Genomic DNA, 15872 nt, shown 5'->3' with positions numbered 1-15872 from the left:
TAATAGGATTCACAGCTTACAGCTTTAACTCCTGAACATTTAAAATGCTGAATTCTACAATTAGCTGACAAGCAATTTTACTTTTGTTTTCTAAGTTTCAATAGGAGTGAACAAAGAAATGTGATTTTCTCTTTCATTACTCATTTTTGATTGACAACCTGATTTTTAGGTAAAGAAGAGAGTACATTATTTTGATTTGGCATGTTATCCCATTGACACGAAGCTGGAATCTCCCTTCAGAGGAAGAATTACGTGCGAGAGCACATGGTGACGGCCACCAATAAGACTTCCAAAATTTCTTTTAAAACAAATACGTTGTTCTATAAATCGGTGGCAATTTCTTCTTTTTCATATTTTCTCTTCACTTTTCTCCCTTTCTCTCATGTAGCAGTTAGGCTGCTAAAACAAAATAAATACTTCAGAAAAACTCTTCAATCCTAACATACATGTGAATCAAACCATACCCACCAAAGCCCACAGTGAGCACAAGGGTAGATGAATGTGCGTGTATGTGACGTGTGTGTGCACACAAGTACGCTGAGAGAAGTGCCACAGGAACTTTTATTTCTTGAGGTGTGAAGAAACAATGTACAAAATGTGCATGACACAGGACCCATCTGGGAGGAAATGAAATTCTTCTAGTTTATCCGGTCTTTCACAGCAGACTCTCTTCTCTCTTTTTTTCAGTGATAATTACGGATCATTCCAAAATCAAGCTAGAAGGTTCCAAATGCTTTGGGACGGCAGTTTCCTTCCACACCCTTAACTACACTACAGGGCAGACTGCTTTTTGCTAGGCCTTTCCTTCTACTGTTCAAGTTTTGGATCATTTACTTTCCCCCTGATTTTAAAGGCGTCCAGGAGAGCCGGGCAGACTGGCAGCTTCTTCATCGTTGCGACGCAGCTTTAGCAGCAGGCGGTCGGTCACTTGAGCCAGATCCACTTGTCGCCCACGTCTGCATTGTACCCAGGGCAGTACTTTCGGCCTGGCAGCTGCGGGAGGGAAAGCCATCGTTAAATCGGTTACAATGGACGCCCGGTCCCCCAGCTCACCCAAGGGCTTTCTCCAATTCATCCGTTCATCCCCAGCACCAGCGAGGTCCGCTTTGTAGGGGTCCTTTCTCAGTGAGGGATTCTGCAGCAGTAAAACTCAATACAACTCTGCCTGCAAGAGCTTCCATCCTGGCGGAGGGCGCTATAAATGCAAACTGCTGACCCGAGTGTTCCCGTCCATGTCAGGAGCACCCTGTGCTATGTGCTATGGGAGGGACGTGAAGCGAACAGCGGGGTGACACTTGGGTGAGAACCGGAGATGGGAGTGAGCCGTGCAGACACCTGGGTGGTGTGCAGCCTGGGAAACAGCACGTTTGTTCTCAGGCTTTGATCGTCATGATTTGAAAACACAGTTTCTGGCAAAAGGCCCCCGGATGAAATCACACCTGGAGGGGCCACTGCATTCGCCAGGTCCCGGCTAGAAGAGCACACTCTCAGGACTAGCAAAGTGAGTTCAACACAGGGCCCCTGCAGGTCTGTGTGGGCAGGGCTATGGAAAGCAACAAAGGAGGCAGGAGGAGGAAGCAGCCCGGGCCCCCAGGGGCTGCAGCTGCAGGAGGGGCAGCAATGCAGCTAGGACGGAGGTCTTGGTCCCTCTCTCCCCTCCCACCAGCCCATCTCCCACCAGCGCGTCCCACTTGTGTACCCCACTGGAAGTCAGGGGGCAGGGGTCCAGGTGACAGTCCACAGAGGTCGGCCTCCCAAGGCACAGACAGGGTGGCTATGGAGTGGCAAACAGACCATTTCGCACAGTCATACAGCATCCCCCTGGGGAAAGGAGTGTGTGGTGAGAGTGAGGTGGCCACGGGCCATCATAAAGGTCATAATGGGCAGCGCTGGCTCCAGCCGAGGGTGGCTCCCACCGGGGGGCTGTGAGGGCGTACTTTACAACATGACGGACGGTTTGCGTCCACTAGGGAAACACTCAACCATAATATGTTTTGTCAAGTTACATAAGTGGGAACAAAATCCTGTTTTCTTTTTCATGTTTTCAAATCAGTGTGGACTAACAGTGGATTTGTACACACTACACACATACAGACAAAAATCTTCCAAATCCTGCCCTTAAGAGCAACTACTAAAAGCATTTAAAAAGAAATCAGCCTCCTTTATTCTAATCAGCAAAGGCACTCAATGCCAGCCACACCTCTCCAGGGCGAGTCACTGAAAGGCGCCCTCCCACGGCCTCATGCAGGAGCCAGGCAGGGACAGGGTCACAGGGCGTGGGCACCCTCATTCCACAGCTGTGCACATTTGCGGCGCCCCGAGGGAGCGCCTGCACTTCCTTCTCAAGACTAGACAGCGCTCTGAGGATGAGGCCCTGGACCACCCTCCACTGTTCCCGGTCTTGCCCACCGGCGTCTCCTTTGCTGGCTACATGGGTTTGAAGTGGGATTCTGTAACTCGCAGCAAGTGCCTGGCTGTCAGGAGACTGAGAGAAGCGGGGGAATCGGCCAGTGCTCCTCTAGAGGCAGGGAGCTGCTCCATGGGGAGAGGAGAGAGGTGCAGGCTGACTCTCGCTTCCTGTCTGGGATACCCCATTAATGAGGATTCATTCAGGGGCCAAGAACATTCTGGGAATACAAAGGATAAACAGAAAGAAAAATCCAGCTCCTCCAGGAATTTATAATCTTGGGAAGAGACTGGGAAAGAGCAGGCGCCACGCATCCGAGTGTGCATCGCAGGTGGAGCCCAGCGGGGAGCACACGAAGCTGTCTGGTGGAGTCCAGGGACAGCAGAGAGAGTAGGGGACACTCTGGGGAGAGGCAGACACCCGGTGTTGCTGCATAGGCTACAGGAGACCAGAAGTGGCAGGAAGACGCCAGGAGGGAGACTGGCATTTCTTTGGCATAATGTGGTCACCAGGCTAGAGTAGCTGCAGGTGCCGCCCCTGGGCGAGGGCCGCAGGGACCAACCTGCATCTGGCTGTAAGGTCTTAATGGTTCTGGAAGGCCTGGGCAATTCGGAGGAGCAAAAGAGGGGGGGCATGCAGGTTGTCTCTGCAAGGAAGGTGAGCACCCAGCCTGGTTGTGGAAACAGGACAGCAGCAAGCAGCCTGTGGGCCAGTGTGTGGAGCTGACCACTGGGAAGCGGAAAACAGCCTGCAGCTTCAAAGACAGGGCTGTGCTAGAGATAGAGATGCACGGCCATCAGCCAGCAACTGGGAGGGAGGTGACACGGCCTGAAGTGATGAGGGTGAGCAGGGTAAACGTGAGAAGAGAAGACACCGTAGAGAGCAACTCCGATTCCTGGGCGAAGAAGTTCTGGCGAGAGGGACTGAGGGGCGGTGAGCAGGCTGAGGGAGGAGGTGAAGGGGGGCAGCACATGACACGATGGGCTTCAAGTCAAATACAGACTAAGAAGTGTCCATCAGCTCTGACAAGAGGCCACGAACCCCAACGGTGGGAGACACCATCGGTAACTAAGGAAAGAAGGACAAGGACAGCAGCTGCTTTAGAAAAGCCAGACTACGAAGACAAGGCAAGAGCAGGTGTGCGTGCGTGGGGAGAGTCTCCGTGTTAATGCCCCTCAAAGAAGTCAACACCCTGACCCCCAGAACTTGTGACTACATGTGCCCTCACACGGCAAAAAGGACTTCGTAGACATGATAAAGTTGAGGATCTTGTGATGGGAGATCATCCTGGATTATCCAGCAGGCCCGGGGTCATCGTGAGAGTCCTAAAGAGGGTCAGTTCAGAGAAGGAGATGCGCCAAGGGAAGCAGAGGTTAGACTGATGTGGGGACACAAGTCAAGGAATGCGGCGCCTCCAGAGCTGGAAAAGGAAAGGCTCCAGATCTTCCCCAGGAGCCTCCAAAGGAAGAGGCCCTGCCAACACCTGGATGTCATACTGCTGACCTCCAGATGGTAAGAGAGCACATTTGCATTGCTTTAGGTCACTCGGTTTGTGGTGCTTTTACAGCCGCTACAGGAAGCTCACACAGGGATGTTCTGCTGTTTACAATGGGAGACACTTGGGCACGTCTGCACCATGAGAACAGGAGCCAGTGGAGAGGAGCAGTTGGGGCTGCATGCGAGAGCAGGTTCTGCTGAGAGCGGGGCCAGGAGGGCAGCCAGAGGGCTGGGGATCACAGCTCGAGCCCTGGGCTCACTGCACAGCCCGGTTTCTCTGAGTCCACAGAACACCTAGCAAATTGCTATTAAAACACAAATGCAGCAGCAAGAAAAGAACACTGTTAATTTTTATTGTATCTAAAAGCTGGATCTACCAGAAAAGAAGTTCTTTTTATCTGAAGGACCAGCTACAGCGTCATGCCCAAAGAACAGAAAGTTTACATTCTCTGTGAAAGATCTTCTGAAAGGTTTTCAAATTTCACCAACACCCGGGGCAAACAACGGCCAGCCCGTGGCTCTCTCGGGACGCCCTCGGTCAGCATTCCCAGGGTTTCTGAATTCAGCTGCCGCTCAACACTGGTGGCCAGGCAGGCCGTCATAGGAGCACCTGCTGAGGACGGGCTGGGTAGGTGACAGTTTGGCTCTGCTTTCATCTTCGCAAATCGAATTTTAAACCACAGAGCAGAGAAGAAAAACTCGCCGTACATCAAATCTGCTAAGTCCAGCTAGAATCTACTAATTGCCTCACAAAAGCTGCTCTCTGGACTTCTCGGAGCGGCTGTGATATCCAGAGAAGGGTCTCAGATCCTCAGGGTCCCCTTTCAGAGCAGTTAGGCCAACAGAGACAACCCACCCCCCCAACCCCCCCCCCCCACCCCGCACCAGGGGAGGGTTTCCATTTGGAGCATTTCACACTGAGAATGCAAAATAAGCTGCTTCTTTCACATGACTTCCTATTTGCATCTGCTCATTTAAAGAAGCCTGCCAACCACCAGAACCCGGTTCACAGCCATCGCAGGAGCAAACTCTGACGCCCTGAGGAGAGCCTCCAGCACCTTCCCACGCAGCGCCATCACTCAAGAGTCCATGGCGGCTTCTCCGGACCCTCAGCACCAGCGAACCTTCCCCGCATGTGGGCTAAGCCATGTGCGCGTGGGGAAGGGCTGTGGGCTCACCCTTCACCGCTTCTTCTTCTCTCCCCCTCCACTCCGCCCCTGGAACTCGGGTGCCACCCTACCCATGGAGACAAGGGTCACCCCCTGGGTGAATGGAAAGGAGCTTGCATCCCAGAGGGCTTTGTGGAGCAGAACTGCCAAAGATCTCTAGAAGAGATTCCTTTGGACTTTTACACGAGAGAGAAACAAACATCTATCTTACTTAAGCCACTAACATTCAATTTTTTGTTTCTGTTTTCTCATTCTCCCACCTGAACTTAATTCTAATCTTAATTTTCTTCTTCTTGCAGATAAAAATATTTAGGAGAAATTCTGACTAATTGAAGGTCCCCTCTTTACTAACTATACAATTTCATTCAAAAATTCTGTGAAAATATTACATGAACTGTTACTTATGAAGTGTTTAAGGTTAAAAAAAGAAAAAGAAGTGCGTATGCATGTTTAACCGGAAAGGGTGTGCGGCTGACTACCCCAGCAGCAGGCCACACACGCCATGCTCGTCACAGTGTGAGCATCTGCTGAGCGCGCACAGGCTGAGGGACAAGAGTATCACACTCAACCCTCCACGCACTCTGAAAGCCCCTCTGGGCACGCGGCCTGAGGACAACTGCACTCACTGCGGCTCTGAACCTTGGCACTTGGGTGAATTTGACACTTTCGGGAGGTTGTTTCCCCACCTCTTCCATTTTCCATCATAAATCAAAAAGTTACTACATAAGGAGAAGACACAGCAAGTTGCACACACGAACGTGCATGGATCTTCCCGAGTGAGTCGCCAAGCCGCGTTCCACCCAAAGTCGTAGGGAGTGCTCCCCACCAGCTGGCCCGCCTCTGGGGCCGTCCACGCCAAGGTACAGATGGGAAGGAACACCCGACAGTGCACTGAAGAGGCGCCACACCCCGTAAAGCCAGTATGTGGGCTCAGTGTAGACGCAGACTCCCAGTCTCAAGAGCTGTGATCACGGGGACGGGTTGGGACGGGCAGGCGGCTCAGGTGAGCCCACACCTGAGCCCATGCAGACAGGCACTGCCCTCCTGCAGGGGGCGCGGGGACGGGGCTGGGACGGGCAGGGGGCTCAGGTGAGCCAATGCAGACAGGCACTGCCCTCCTGCAGGTGGCCCGGGGACGGGTTTCCACCACCTTTCTCAGGGCTGGGGCAGAGCCACACACCCTGGAAGCCCAGGCTGTTTGGGGTCATGAGCGAGGATGTGTGGGGCTGTTCTGGCTCTGCATTTTCTTCTCCAGGTAAAATCAATGGAACTGTATCTTGCTCCCACTAGGCACCATCTTGACTTGCATACAGATGTGAAAAGGCACAAGGCCACAGTGTTTGCAAAATTATTCCCAATTATTTAACTGTGTGAATCTATGTGTCAGAAGATCGTGCTCAATTTAAACTTGCATTTAAAATGATGGAAACTGTGCTATCCCTGACCCTCCTGGGTAACAGCATACGACAGCTTATTGGTACTTCCCTCCCTCCCTCCCCCTCTCTCACACACGCGCACAAGCACATGTGCGTGCACACACACGCACACACATACACACAGCTGATATACTACCCCGGGAAAGACACACACAAAAGCAACTTAGACCAGGGCTGCCTCCAAGAGGGGTACTGGGTGGCTGGGGACAAGGAAGGAGAGGTACTCTTCCCTGTCCACTCTTCATACCTTTTGAATTTTATAGCATCTCCTTATTTTTTTAACTTATTTTATCTCCTTACTTTTCCCTAAAAATGAGTGAGGTCCAGCAACTTGCCAGGGTTACAGAGGTAGTATGCTCGTGGAACTAGAATCACAACCTGTATCCCTTGGCTCCTAAGTCTGCTCCTAACCACTAGGCCACACTCACGTCTCTTCCCGCGAGCCCAGCCTCCGGGTGCATGGCAACCATGTGGTCAACCCCTACGGTGGTGAGTTTTCCCAGTGAGAAACAACCCTTTGATGTGCCCCTCCAGATTTATGTGCTTCGGATAAAATTTCTAGAAGTGCAACTGCTCGCTTAAGGAAGAAAACAAGCAGCAAGCAGACGATGCTGACGCAGCAATGAGGTGTTCTAATTGAACATGAGGATGACTCTGGTCCAGATCAAAGGCTGCTGCTTCTCCTGCGGGGGATTCAGGGCTCCCACTTCTCTCGGGATTTACAGCAGGCCCTGGGCCTTGCCCTGCCTAGAGCAGGGTCGGCAGAGCAAGTCTGGCCGCTGACTGCTTTGAGTTAGGAGCCCAGTCCGGCCGTCGTCCGCACACTGGCTGTGGCTGCTTCACGCTAAGACAGCGGGGCTGAGTGGCTGTGACAGGCTGCACGGCCCGCAAAGCCTGAACTCTTCATTCTCTGCTCCTTACAGCAAACATAGACTGCCCACTCTCCCAAAAGAAAGCGGGCAGGGTGAAGGCAGGGCATTGAAGCTGATTTTACTACTTGGGGTGAGTTCACTTACTCAACAAACAGTCATGAAGGGCCACACACGCAGGCCCTGAGGTAGGCAACGGAGCTGGCGGGGACTGAGGGAGTCACAAGCCTCGGGTGGGGCTTCAGAGGCAGCTGGAATAGTATCTGACGCGATGCCACTGAATTTGATTGTGAGGCTCTACTTTAAGCCCTGGGAGCGTCCTGATTTTAGGAGAGGCCCACCCCTAAACGTTAAAGCTAGGCGGTGTTTGTGCCGTGAGGCGGCTACAGGAGGTCCGAGTCACACACGGAGGCTCCCCAGGGTGCTTCTCGCATGCACACAGCTCAGAGACGCTCTACACAGAGCTTCAAATGCCAGCTGCTTAGACAGAATTGGGTGAGAAAAAAATCTCTATCAGCACTCCTTCTCCCGGAAGAAACTCTGAATTCATTCTACATACGAAGCATTGTTTCCAGCTGCTTGGAGAGAGAGGAATAAAAGTTCCATCTTCTCTAACATCATAAAATATACAGAATATATCAAGCAAGCTGGAAAGTGGGAGGAGCCCAAAGTAGAAGACGGAAGATGCTGGAGGAGTGGAGAGGATGGAGAAACCCTCCCTGACCACCACGAACAGAGGCTTCAGGTACGGACAGGACGTGGGTCAGCAGAGAACAGGAAACAGTTTAGGAGGAAGGAGGGGAGCCAGGGCGAGGAGACCATGCAGAGCGTGCCCTGCAGGAGCAGCTGGAGGGGATGCAGTCACCCTGACTCCAGCAGCCCTTGACCTTCAGTTCCATCGCTAGGGAAGGACTACGTGAGAGCCACCAGACCAATCCATGCCAGGTAAGGGTCTGTGGCTTCCTGCCACGAGGGAGTCACAGGGTGTAGACTTGCCCTCCAGCCATGTGCATCTACAAACTGGACAAACTGAGTCTGGTGGCCACGCTGAGCGGGGTAGATGCAGGTCAAGGTAGCTAGAGCTTGTGGAGGAGAGCACTAGAGGGAGGGACCTAGGCAGACCAGCGCCTCATCAGTCTGACGGGACACAGGTGGCCTCTGGCTGAGCACCAGTTTGTGCCTGCATGTGGCTGCAAGGTGAATGACTCCAAGAGCTCACGTGGGGCTGAGTCAGCTGAGTCCCGGCAGACAGAGCAAGCGGACTGCTCACTGCACGCGGGCAGTCAGACTCCCAGGACACATCAGGTACTGGGCTGACCCGTTCCTGGAAGGCAGGCTACTCTGGACTCACCAAAAGGCTTCAACGTCAAGCCCCCAAAGCTGAACTGATCTGCAAGTAGCTCAACTGCCTGCCAGAAAAAATTCTAACACTCTTCAAAGGAATACAACAAAATGTAGCACTCAAAAACATAAAATTCACAATGTATGACAACCAACGAAAAATTTCCAGACATGTGGACGATGGAATTGTAACCCAAAACCAGGGGAAAATCAAGCCAACTCAGAAATGACAAAGATGATGAATTAGGAAGCAAGGACGTTAAAACAGCTATTATAAAAATGTTCAATGTGCTCAAGGAATTAAATGAAAAATGAGAGAACTGGAAAATGTAAAAAGAGCCAAATAGAATTTCTAGAGCTAAAGAAAAATAGGATTCTTAAAATAAAATTCCACTGGCTAGGTGTGGTGGCCATGAAAACATGCTCAGATGTCCTGCTGGGGAGTATAAACGCCTGAAGGCCCCAGCTGCTGGCCCTCTGGGTCCACTGCCCTGTTCATGCCACTGCCACCCTTCCCACCCAAGGTGCTCAGCCTGTCACTTGAGCAGCAGAGGTTCTATGCCAGCCGATTCCTGTGGGACGTGGGACTCTTCCCGACAGGAGCCTTTGGCTCTAGGACACCCCATCGGCAGGACCAAATCTTTCCTGGACTGTTCCTGCGCCCTCCTCCTTACTTCCCTCTCCTGTCACAGATGTCAGACTGGCATCTAGGACTAAAGATTCTCTTTGCCCCCCCTGGTCTCTCCCCTTTATCCTTCACAGGCTTTTCCCTCCAGAATCTCAATATCTAATCCCATTTTGGTTTCTCTTTGTTGGAGAACTCAATGGAATTAACAGCATGTTATACAACCACCAAAGAGAATCATGAATTTGAAGATGGAGCATCAAAAACTATTCAAAATAAGGCAAAGAGAGAAAAAGGCCAAAAAACAGAGTTTCGTGACCTGTGGGACAGTATCAGTCATCCAACGTAGCTGTACTTAGAGTTCCCCAAAGTGTGAGAGAGACAAAAAATCTGAAGAAATAATGACCCAACATTTTCCAAATGATACGAAAACTATAAACCCTGACATCCAACAAACTCAATAAACCCCAAACAGGCTAAACACAAAGAAAACCACACAGGAGCACAAAATAATTAAAGTATTGAAAACTAGTGATGAAGAGATCAAGAGAAAGCCTTCAAAGCAGCCAGAGAAAAAAGGTCCATTGGGTACTACAAGGAGAACAGGTAAGAAGAGCTTCAGACTTCACATCAGAAACTGTGCAAACCAGGAGTCTGTGGACTCGCTTTAGAGTGTTGGAAGAAAAGACACTGTCAGCCTAAAATTCCATACTGGATGAAAATACCCACTAAAATGGAATGGAAGTCAATAAACACTTTTCAAACAACAGCTTACAGAAGTCATCGTCGACCAGAGCCGGGCCATACGCACAGCTGTCAGAGGAAGCTCTCAGGCCAGCTGGAAAGCTGGATCTCCACAACGGAGGGAAGCGTGCCAGAAATGATAGTTATATGGGGAAGAACGAAAGAGGAAAGAAAAAACTTTAATTTCTTTAAAAGACAATTGTTTAAAGCCAAAATAATGGCCACATAGTGTGAGGTTTATAACATGTGTAGAAGTAAAATGCACGAGAATAATATAGCAAAGGGCAGAGCAGGTGGGAAGAAGGCTGCTCCTGGAAGGAGCTTGCATCATGTGTGACGTGACACAACATTATAGATTATTTGTGGCAAGACTGACAAGTTAAAGAGGCGTACTGTACCACCCCAGAGCATCATTAACAATGAAATAAAGAGGTGTAGCTAACAAGTCAACAAAGGAATTAGAGAAAATAATCAATTAATCCAAAAGGAGCCAGGAAAAGAGGAAAATAAGATGTAAATCTGAACCTCACTTGCTGCAGGGCTGAAGCGTGAAGAAAGAACGCGTCCCTCAGCTGGAGGACCCCGCTCTGCCCAGGAGAGCCCCGCAGGCTGACGGAGAGCAACGGATGTCACGGATGCATTCATTTTATGGACCGCCTTCTCTAGCCCAGTAATTCCGGTTTTTGTTAGGACAACCCCTAATTCTTCCAGCCCTAGCCATAGTCCATGCAGTTATTTATCAATCAGAGAATTACTCTTATGAAAGAAGTACCATAAAACAATCGCAGTTTCATGAAAAATAACCATGAAGTAGGAAAGGACATTTAGTGGGTGCGCTGACTTGACGGTAGAATGCCCTCAGGCAGCAGCACCTGGAGAAACCCCCCAAAGCCCTGCATAGCATCTGCCCATCAGATAAACGGAGGGTTCGCAAAGGCCTCAAGCAGACCCTCCTGGAATGTGCAGCTGACTCGCTCTTCCCACATCCGTCATGTCTTTTCTCTACTTCCTGCTTGAGCTACCTGCTCTCCTGGAACGCCTTCCCAAGCCATCTCTTCCTCCCGAACTTCTGCCACTCAACAATGCCCCACTCTCCATGAGGCCTTTCCTGACGCCATCAGAGTGAGCTCAGGCTTCTCAGAACACCCCGAATCCATACCTTTCCTTTTGATACTTGTCTTAAAGTGATACCCAATGCAACCATTTGTGTTCTTATGACACCTACGTGCAGCCTACAAAGTCCTATCACCAGTATTATGTCATGTGATCCAGATAGCATGAGGTAGGCAGATAGACACCATCTCCATTTTAAAAAGGAGATGCTAAAGGACTTGCCCAAGATCACTGGGCTGGCAGGTGGCAGGCTGAAACATGAGTCCAGATACGTTGATCCTCAAGTCCAGGAATCTTTTTTCCACTACAACATGTAAACATTAGCTGAATTAAATGGCAATTCTTAGTATGCTGTTAACTTCTGAAAATAATCTAATAGCTCTGTCCTCCCTCAATCATATGCAGCCTCTATTAGGTTTTACTGAATTCCACTCATTCCTTCCCATTTTCCATTCCTCTCTCAATCAGTACACACTGAGCTATGCTGCTCAGGTTCTCAGCTGTGAGGATCCTGGGCACATGCTAGGGTACGGCCCACCGTCCACTCTGACCCAGGAAGGCTGGCTCTTGTCTTTTCTCATCACCTTTTACGTGTATTTATCTCAACCTACTGTCATGGGAGAACTTCTATTTCCTTGTAGTTACCTCAGGGACATTCAATGATGCTCAGAGTTTCTTAGTTGAGAGAGTTTTCCTGGGGGACTAAAATATATGTATTAATTCCAGCATCAAATCCTTTGCTGTATTACTGTAAAAGGAGAACTTGTAAAAAGGACTGAATAAAGCCTTGCCTACTCCAGATCTGCTCTACTCCACAGGGGTAGGGAGTGGGTTACATTAAGTACGACGGACTCTGCTCTCTCTAGATTTCCTGAGGAGCTTAAAACTGCTAAATAATTCTGGGGTGACTTGGGGATTCCAATTTCCAACTCCTGTTTTCCATCATTACATATAAATGCTAATGAGCTCTGCTAAGATTTTCATTAATTTTAAAGAAGAGCAGTGTAGAAATTATTTAACACCATTTCTTTGATATACAATGTCCCCAATTTTCCATTACTGTGAAGCATAAATCAAGTGTAACAAAACTGAAATCAACTTTCCAAAAAAACTCATTTTATCAAAGTCAATTTTCAAAAAACAATCTTTTTACTTTAAAAATAAGTGCCTTGGGACAGCCCCGTGGCTGAGTGGTTAAATTCATGCACCCTACTTCAGCGGCCCAGGGTTTGCAGGTTCGGATCCTGGGCGTGGACCTACACACTGCTCATCAAGCCATGCTTTGGCAGCATCCCACATAAAAAGCAGAGGAAGACTGGCACAGATGTTACCTCAGCAACAATCTTCCTCAAGCAAAAAGAGGATTGGCAACAGATGTTAGCTCAGGGCCAATCTTCCTCACCAAAAAAACCCAAATCAAAACAAAAAAAAAAACTCAAAAAATAAAAAAAAGTGTCTTATATTTTAACACGCAAACTCCACATCCTATTACAAATACACCCATATTTAGCTCTTATCTTCATCGCCATAAGTCTCACAATATCACATACTTTAAATGTCTTAATCCCACTTAACTCAGATTAGTTGTGAATACCAGAAAAGCTCCTAACTCCAGCACTTGTTTAAATACCTAAAAACAGGATGCTTTCCAAAGATTCTAAACAGAAGTAGTGACTGCACGCTGAGCTGAGCCAGGGCACTCCTGCTTTGTCAGACTGCGTGTAGGACACCACGTCATCATTCTGTAGCAGATGCCACACGGGAATCCGCAATTACATACAAATCAGGGCACCTGGTAAAAGTTTACCTTTCACGCTAATTGTCTCCTTCAAGGGATGTATGTTAGTAATTTCCCATATGTAGAAATATAAAAAACAGGAAACACAAGCTAATGACGAATTTCAATGATGAACTTCCCACGGAACATGGAGAGAAGCACAGATGTGGGGCAAACCTCAACCTCTCTTCCAGCCCCAACTGCTGGAGGGTAGATGGAAGGTATTATGCATTTACTTCCACAGTCAATGAAACAACTTCTAAACTGAGAACCTCGATTTTAATGTAATAAGCAGATACCAAATTAAGCTCTACCTAAGGTTTGACTGTCAAGAGGAAATTTAAAAGTCAAGTCTGTACCTTTTCTTCAGCATTTTAGATACACTGATCCTAACGCTTTTCTACTATTGCAAGTTTGTCTTTATTAAAGAGAATTTCATAAAGGCAAGAACATACAGTGTTAACATATTAAAGTTATTAAACATCTCTATTTTCAAAAACGGTGAAAGAGAACTTGCTAGAGAAAATGAAAACAACTTGAGATAGTAAAGAAATAAAAATAGCAGGAGAGAAAACAGAAGATTCTGTTGTCTTAGCAACTGTCTTGCACACGATCAGATTCATGGAGGGAGCACAGTATCTTAATAGCATCTGGCCTCCTTAAACTGAAAAGAGACTGCATCGGTAAAGTGGAAACCAATTCACAGTTTGTCTACCCAAGAAGGACTGCGCAGAAATAAAAAGTGACCTGCTACGGTGTTGGAAACAGGACTTCAAAGAACTGCAGCCTGTCGTGCACAGTCAGTATTTACACGAATGTTTATAGGGCCAATTCCAACCACAGAATCGGCGGTTATGCGAATGAAACCTGTGCCGATAAACATTTCTCAGACTCCAGGTACTCATGTCCCTCTGCAAACGTCCCTGAAGGTTCCCCAGGCAGTCACCTGGACTACTGATGGATGGCCAAAAGCCACCAGGACTCCAGCCAGACCAGTGACAGGACTGATCAAAATGCCAAGGTCACAGGATCAACAAAACAAACTAAACCAAAAATTTTAAAAAATGCTGCTATTTATATGAAAATCTTAGATCCTTTCTCTTCTGAAAGGTCTTTTTTCACTAGTCTGTGTCCTTGTGTCACCAAAACGCTTCAACAGGGAATGTTCACATAAACTATCATGCAAGGACCCCCAAGCCCCCGTGTGTGCACGCATTCAGCCCAGCGGTCCAGTTGTGCGCACAGGCTGAAATGGGGCAGCGTGGCCAAGGGCCACAGGCCATACTGTCCTCCCCGGAGCTGGAGGAGCTAGCACAAGCTCTCTGAGCCTCACTGCTCATTTACAAATGGGACTAATAACAATAGTGCCTTCTTGCAGCAACAGCATGGGCCTGGCACACAGCAGGCGCTCAGTTAGCTGGACTGTGAGGCAGCTTCCTCTCTCTCTACTCATCCCTTCTCCTCACGTCCTCTCACCCCATGGCATGCCAACCTCCATCCTACAGTCCTCCCTCCAAGGGGACCTCCTTGCCACCAGCCTCCCCCCGCCTCCTTGCAGACCAACTACCAGATCAGTCCTAAGTACCTCGTGGCTCAAGTGTCCACGCCTCCTTCCCACTGCCAACCACGAAGGGAGCGGCAAGGCCCTCCGAGGATCTAGCCCGTGCTGCGTACCCGCTACTCCCCAACAGAAGCCACTCAACAGCTAGAAAAGATGTCCTCCGAACCATCACCCCTAACTTCCATCCTCCACACCCCCCTCATTAGCGTGCCGCCTTGAGCTACCCTCCCCGAGCCTCACTCCATCTCCCTCTCTAACATTCACCTCGCAGGATTTCCTGCAGGCAATGAGTAATTATAAAGCCTGCAAAGCATCACCGAGCCCTGGCGCACGTCCTCTCTTTACAGCAGCGCAGGCCTCTCCAGCTGGGTGACATCTGAACCCCCCATGCGGCTGAGCACAAGGATGAAACCCACCCTGCAGGATCTCACTCAGCTCCCCTCTCCCCCTCGCCTCTCCTCCGTTCCCGTCATGTAACTGTGCCCTGATGCCACCAAACCAGCCACCCTGCCCTTGTCGGCCACGCCCCTTCACGGCTCTAGCCTTCACAAACGCTGCTCCTTCTCCCAAAGAAGACCCACGGCCCCCAGCTTCTTTCCGATCTGGCAAACTTCTACTCATCCTGCCAATTTCTTAGGTCCTTGAAATCCCAACACGAGCACCCCTCACCTCCTGAGGGTCCCCCACCGCTCGGGAACCACGTCACACTCTGTGTTCACGTTTCTGTGGTTCCCATCGGTTGGCAAGTCTCCAGGAACTCGGTTTTGTCTCTGTGTTCTTAGCACAGTGTCTGACACAGAGAGTGCAATGAATGGGCACCAGATGAACACACAGAATAGGAGAGCTCCCAGCGACAGGCTGCAAGGCCTTCTAATTGCTCTGTAGATCAACAAGTGGTGGCCACCATAGAAATGTACCACATCTGCACAGTGCAGAACCAGAGACTGGAAGTCTGACTCCAAGGCCATCAGAGCTGAGAGGCCCCATGAAGAAGTCCTGGGAAAAACAGACTCTCCCCCGAGTAAATTAGCTCCCAGGATATGGCCCACTTCAAGGGGCACAAGTGACTTAGACTGCTGCGCCCAAATATGTGTGGTGTACCGCTAATTACACAAGGTCAAGCAAAAGTAAAAATTATGAAACCCCAGGACGCAAAATGAGTTGGCTGGACACCGTGACCGGATGCTTCCCAGACTCAGACCCGGTGCCTCTGAGTCTGTCCAGCCATAGCAGGAGTGGGAATCTTCACCCCAGGGGCCCCCTCAGCTCAGAGGGGCAGCAAGGCTCAGGGTGAGGGGAGACAGGGTTAGGAAGGCTTGACAACAGGAAGGGA

At 49.6% G+C, this 15872-nt stretch overlaps 1 protein-coding gene across 2 annotated transcripts in view; it reads right to left on the bottom strand.

The window, feature by feature from the left end:
- Positions 1 to 543: 543 nt before the first annotated feature.
- NDUFA10 (NADH:ubiquinone oxidoreductase subunit A10) overlaps positions 544 to 15872 on the bottom strand; it is a 64195-nt gene continuing 48866 nt past the window's right edge. For both annotated transcript variants that reach the window (XM_014842851.3, XM_044751345.2), the window contains one exon: positions 544 to 993. In XM_014842851.3, coding sequence (XP_014698337.1) covers positions 925 to 993 — 69 coding nt within the window. In that variant the 3' untranslated portion in view covers positions 544 to 924. The remainder of the gene's footprint in view (positions 994 to 15872) is intronic.

The sequence above is a fragment of the Equus asinus genome, chromosome 19, assembly GCF_041296235.1.
Source record: "Equus asinus isolate D_3611 breed Donkey chromosome 19, EquAss-T2T_v2, whole genome shotgun sequence".
NCBI classification, from domain to species: Eukaryota; Metazoa; Chordata; class Mammalia; order Perissodactyla; family Equidae; genus Equus; species Equus asinus.
This window is presented reverse-complemented; position numbering and strand designations above follow the sequence as displayed.